The sequence below is a fragment of the Betta splendens genome, chromosome 4, assembly GCF_900634795.4.
Source record: "Betta splendens chromosome 4, fBetSpl5.4, whole genome shotgun sequence".
In the NCBI taxonomy this organism is placed as follows: domain Eukaryota; kingdom Metazoa; phylum Chordata; class Actinopteri; order Anabantiformes; family Osphronemidae; genus Betta; species Betta splendens.
In genome coordinates, this window is record NC_040884.2 from 4,222,871 (window position 1) to 4,228,626 (window position 5,756).

Below are 5,756 nucleotides of genomic sequence, written 5' to 3' on the forward strand. Positions count from 1 at the left end.
TACAGCATCTCACGTGCAGCTCATGGCTCAGACCACAACCATGTGACATCATGTGAAACGTGTGGACACTTTCCGCTACATCGTAGTTTGATGAACCCCATTTAGCCTAATGACCTCCTTGATTACCGTGTTACTCATCCTAACAGCTGCAATCGGCGGACATGCTGTTTGTCTCCGTGTCCTAAACAACCTGGACGGCTGCTCTTCCTGCTCAAACATCCCATAACGACGGTATTAAATTCCGAGAGCAGCTCTCTTAAAAGTGCCAAGCGAAGTGACCTTGCCACATAAATACATATGCTTTTAGCGCACCCTGACCCTCATGAGCGGAGCTGGCAGGCCCATCAAAGGCTTTCCACTGAACCCTGATACTAAATGTTGCTGATGATCTGTCCGAGTGCACAGCCAACGGATCATACCAACGAGCAGAGAGGTCCGACCGCTCTATTCCGGTCCGGAGGCTGAGACTTGTGAAAAACTGCCCTCAATGAGCCTTTACCTTCTCTGCACGTCGGCCGTTGCACGCAGCCTGTGTAAACACTGCGAGGCGGTGAAGGAAATGAAGGCAGTAGGGAAACAGGTCAGTTTGATGGTATTCTGCCCTGTGGTGGCCAGAAGCAGGGCTGTGGTGCCACGTGCAAAGAGCTCCCCATCCTTTACGCACCCTGTACAGACTGAAATCAATCCTGCTGAAATGCAAATGAGCCACGAGCAGAGAAGGAACAGCATGGGGCCAGAGTCAAGATGGAGGAAGGGGAGGGAGAAGGGTCGAAGCAGTTCCGAATCCCCAAAATCAGCAAATCGGTCTGTCCCCAGGCCCAGGATGATGAAAAACAGGTGAGCCAGTCGAAGCTCTCTACAGAGAACAGAACAATGAAGATAATCTGCTCCCAGCTTCAGCGACGGTCGCTGTGTTTTAAGCCTCACACCTCGTCTGAGGACACTCCACAATGAAACACGGGGAACAGGATAAATGAGCTTTTCTCCTGGCTTTTCCAGAGGGAAATTGATTTACAGTCTGTTATTCTTCACACAAGTCATTATCACCCCTTTGTGATTGATGCTTATCTTTTTATCACAAGCAAGAGGTTGTAATATTGGAAAATTGGTCCAGAGGAAAAAAAACCCAAACACAACACAAAGGCACACATTCAGGCCTTTCGGGCTCACGACCTTATCTCCCTTTGTGCCTCGCTCCCCTTTATGTCTCCCTCCAACAGACGGGAAGAAAGACGTGGCGATATGCTGGTAGATACTGGCAAACAAAGACTCGGTGCAGCGTGCTATCGCCTCCGTGTTGACGCCACGAGGACCGGAGCTGTCAAAAGTATCTGACCTGCATCTCTGCCAGATTACGGCGCGGAGCAGCAGCAGCAACAAACAACCAGGACAGACGGTGGATATTGATCAAAAAGCGTGTTGAAACAAACTTAGGATGTGAAAGCTCGGCGTACAGTGAAGAACAATGTCACCTAGGCAACACCGGCACCCCCCCCATTTAGCCTCTGCATCGCTGCTGTGATGACACGGCTTTGGGTCACACAATCATAACGACAAACTGCACCGGGACAAAACATCTGACATTTGGAGAACAACGGAGCTCATGAAATGCTGGTAAATAATGAACACATTCCTCCCCTGAGACGATGTCAGCGTCACTCCTTATTCCACTATTAATGAATTTTTGGGGGGAACTACTCGTTCCTCCTTTTGCAAACCACCTGCTTCTGCTCCTTCTTGTTAGTTTCAAGGAGACGTCCGAGCAGCAGCCCCAAAGCTGCACAGAGATCAGTCGGCCGCTTCGAGACTTTGATTTATAAAATCAAAGCTCAACGTTAGAAGTGGGCACAGGATCAAACAGTTCTTGACTTTTTCATCAGCTTTGTTTTATGGGTGTGCTGTATATTGTTTCTGCTGGGAAGGAGAATAAAATATTATTGATGTGGCGGGGCAGAGCACGGTGGCTCACAGCACTAAAAGAACAGCATACAAAGGGATTATATTCAGAATCATAGTATATTTGTACAAAATATGCTCAGTGTAGATACGTATAGAAAAATAAAAGATTGAAGTACATGTTTATCTCCTAATGTCATTTTGGCATTTTTATGAAAAATAAACCAATAATTCTTAAATATTTCATCTGTTGCCACTTTCCAGCAGCCATTGCAATGCACACATTTTTATTTTGATACCACCAGCATCGCTTCTTAAAAAGCACATTAATAAAGTGTGCTTCGCAGCCGTCAGGCCCTCAGCAGCGCCTCGACAGAGAACGGCAACGGCCCCGCGGCCGGAGTCCGGCCTGAGCTGCTACGGGGGCTCCTGGTAGTGTCTGCAGGGGCACCAGCGTCCGAGCTCCAGCCCTTAGCTGCTACGGGCCTGGGGTCAAAGGTCACGCAGAGCGCACGGACGTCGCGTCCGTCCAGGATGCGCTGGTCCGGTCCAACAATAGAGCGTGTGGCAGTTGAGGAGCCATTTGAGTTCATTACTTCTGGTTGTGAAGGGGGGTCCACAGGGCCCAGGCTGCCGGCAGGTTTGGGCCTGTGTTGTGATGGAGATCGGCCTCTCTTCTCGCAGCTTTTCCACGCGTCACTCGCCGCCTCGTTGTCTCTAGTTTGCTCGCAGCTTTGGACTAGCAGGACGTTACCGCAGTCGCCTCCCGCGTGAGACCTGCTCGTCAGGTGGAACAACTGGTAGAGCTGGAAGTCGCACTCGTACAGCGGCGCGTAGCCGCGCGTCCCCGCGTTAGCGGGCTCCACGAAGCAGCGCGGGCCGGGGGACGCGGGCAGCGGCGGAGGTTGAGGCACGGGCAGGAAGCCGGCGGCGGCGAAGGCGAGCTCGCTCTGCAGCGCCCTCTGCCGCAGCTCGTGCTTCAGCATCACGCTCTCCAGCTCCTTGTCGGCGAAGGTTCGCCTCTTCCTCATGCGGGCGCTGATGGAGGGACACGCGAGCTGCGCTTGCTGGCGCTGTGCCTGTCGGGACCAGCAGGAGGCGTCCTCCTCCACCGGCGCCGCCGGTTTCAGCCCTGCACAGGGAAGCAGACCCAAGCGTCGTTCAGCCTGTTTGTGAATTCTGACGTTGTTCCAGCCAGTTAATTGTGGTGTTTATGTTTGGGTACTTTGCTGTTGTTATTTTAATTATGCACTTGGTTGACTGTGTCATTTTTGCTTTACTGAGAGCTCAGAGAGGCTGAGAGGGCTATAAAGAAGACACAGTCTACAGGAGCTCTTGACTGGCTGCCAGCATGTATTAATGCACACAATGTGTTACAGTAATGTCTTGTTGTTGTGAAGCGGTGGAAACACAATGACCAGGTTTGTTTAGAGAAATTAAGTCTGTGTAATGCTGGGTAATAACATCATAACGCACACCAAAAGAAGCCCAGCAGTGTCCTAGTGCCCAGAAATACAGGTGCACTACAGAATACTGAGCTCTGCAGAGTTTTAAAATCTAAAAATATAAGAGGACTAGTTTACGAGTACAGAGATAAGTGCACCACTAGCGGTGATGCAGTGACATCAGGGGTTGGAGCTGATCTGCTTTCCAGATGCAGAGAGGCTCGTTAATGAGAAAAGAAGGTGTTAATTAAACCGTACCCTGCAGGATGCTCTTAGCCAGGATGCTCGGCTCGGCTGCTCTGCTGTAACGCTGATACGCTGTCCTTCTCAGCGGAGCCACACACCTGATCCCCCGTTTGCCCTGGGAGGAACATGGAAGCAGGAATTAGACATTTGGATATACACATATTATGTCAGGCGGCCCCAAAGGTAATTACACTGTGGAAAAGGAGGAGTGCGCCTTGTGATCCTCCACCAAAAGAAAAAAGTTTTTCATGCAGTGTAAAAGTATATTAAAAGTGTATTTGACTTTGTTCCTTTCTATATTTGGCATCTTAGTTTTCATATTAAAATTTGAAATTATATATTTTCTTTCGTTGTAAAAAAAAATTTAGGTAGATTTACAATATCTGACTATAGGATGATAAATTGAAACCTTTAACTGTAAAATAAATGTTAATTTATTTTCATCTCCAGGATGAATATATTTTCTTTTCGGAGCCTTTTATGTCCGGAACGTTTATAATATAATAATACCGTGTGTCTAATAAAAGACTTTTATCTGAACAGAAAATGTTTTGTATAAATAGCAAAAGAAATACATTTTTAAGACCACGTGCGTAAATTATTAAAGTCTCAGATTTCTCTTAGAATATTAACTGAACAAGCTAAAATAAATGATGAATATTTTAATTCCCACCGTGTATTCTCCAGGCCGCTCCGCTCCCCAGGTCCCAAATTCAAACAGAGCGCGTTCTGATCTTTTTTTAATTTAGTCTCCTAATAATAATGTGCCGAAGCGGGAGGTTCGAGCCCTGCACTCGCCAGCGCTCCGGTCACGCACGCGCCCTCTCGCAGCCCTCACCTCTGCAGCCTGCTGCCGCCTCAGCGCGACCTGCGCTGCCATGACGCGCTGCCGCTCCACCACCAGCAGGCAGCAGGCGCAGCGGCAGTCCCTCCAGCGGCAGAAGCGTTTGTGGCCTTTCAAGCACGACACGACGCCGTGGTTCCGACAGCGGGCGCATTTGGGGCTCCGGGTCATCTTGCGCTGCCGCTGCCGCTGCTGGCGCTGTGGAGACGGGGCCTCTTGATGCGGCAGCGCGTCCTCCGGGCGGCCGCGCTGCTCCGCGCATCCGTCAGGGCTCGTCACGTCAAACGGCACTTCGGATTTCAGTGCTGGAACTTTTGCTGCGGTCTGTAGCTGCAGGTCTGTTTCCAGCTGAGCGGACATCTGTGACTAACAGCAGCGGAGTCACGCTGTCAATGCACCGTGCTGCGCGTTGCGCTCCGTAGGAAGTCAACTTTTACGCGCAGGTCAAAAATGGATTTGAACTCAAAATACAGCGAATCAAGCGTGATTCTGGTTCTTGTTTTTTAACGCAGAAATATTGTAAAACAGCATGACTTCCATTTAAATGACTAAGGCGCAGCGGTGGGTTGGTTTTACGCACGCGTTGCAGCCACAGAGCAGGTTTGGACGTTTGATTCCGGGCTTCGAGACTAGAGAGGAGTTGTTGGCACCGACCCGTGAGTTCTGGCGTCCCGCTCCAGTCCGGCGCTGCTGTTACAGGACAGTGTTGTCAGGGTGGAAACTTCGCAGTCTACCGCCAGGCGTTTGAAACGCTCAGCCTCTCTCAGCTGCGCGGTGACGCGCTTTCCAAGAAGCAGCGGAGAGTGGAGCGGGCCGCGATGCGGAGCTCTGGCGGAGGACCGAGCAGCGACGAGCGGGGGAGGCCCGCTCGGAGCGGCTCCTTTGGCGGAGACGACCCCCCGCCCCGTACCTGCGCGGCCCTGCCCACGTGGGAGTCCTCTGGCACTGAAACAGCTGATCACGCCCACGCCTCCAACTTTCACGCGTTACCGTCACAGTAAATAAAACGTTATCATTTACTTAAGCGGTTTGATACTCGGTCATTAAAACTGTCAGAAACGTTTAGCGTAAGATTTTATCGGAGCGTGTCCTTAAGGTGCGAGTGGCTGCTCTGTGTGAGCTGAATATTCTGCACGACTGACACAATGTGGACTAATTACGGACGCGCCTTGGGGGGAGTAGGGTGGTGGCGAGAAAGAGGGGAAAGCGAGATTTTCATTTGCATTTTCATTTTCTCTCTTAATGTTTCTACTTGTCGAAATACAGAATAATCTCAACTTTTAAACCCTACAAATATTTATAGTCAGTACAGGTCGTTTAGACAA

At 50.3% G+C, this 5,756-nt stretch overlaps 1 protein-coding gene across 1 annotated transcript; it reads right to left on the minus strand.

Moving 5' to 3' along the window:
- Positions 1-1,220: 1,220 nt before the first annotated feature.
- dmrt2b (doublesex and mab-3 related transcription factor 2b) lies at positions 1,221-5,419 on the minus strand. Its single transcript, XM_029148629.3, has 3 exons — positions 4,426-5,419; positions 3,600-3,702; positions 1,221-3,028 (listed from the first exon to the last, which is right to left on the minus strand). Exons 1-3 carry the CDS (start codon positions 4,789-4,791, stop codon positions 2,247-2,249), a joined length of 1,251 nt encoding a protein of 416 aa, XP_029004462.1. The 5' UTR covers positions 4,792-5,419; the 3' UTR covers positions 1,221-2,246.
- Between the last annotated feature and the right edge of the window lie 337 nt (positions 5,420-5,756).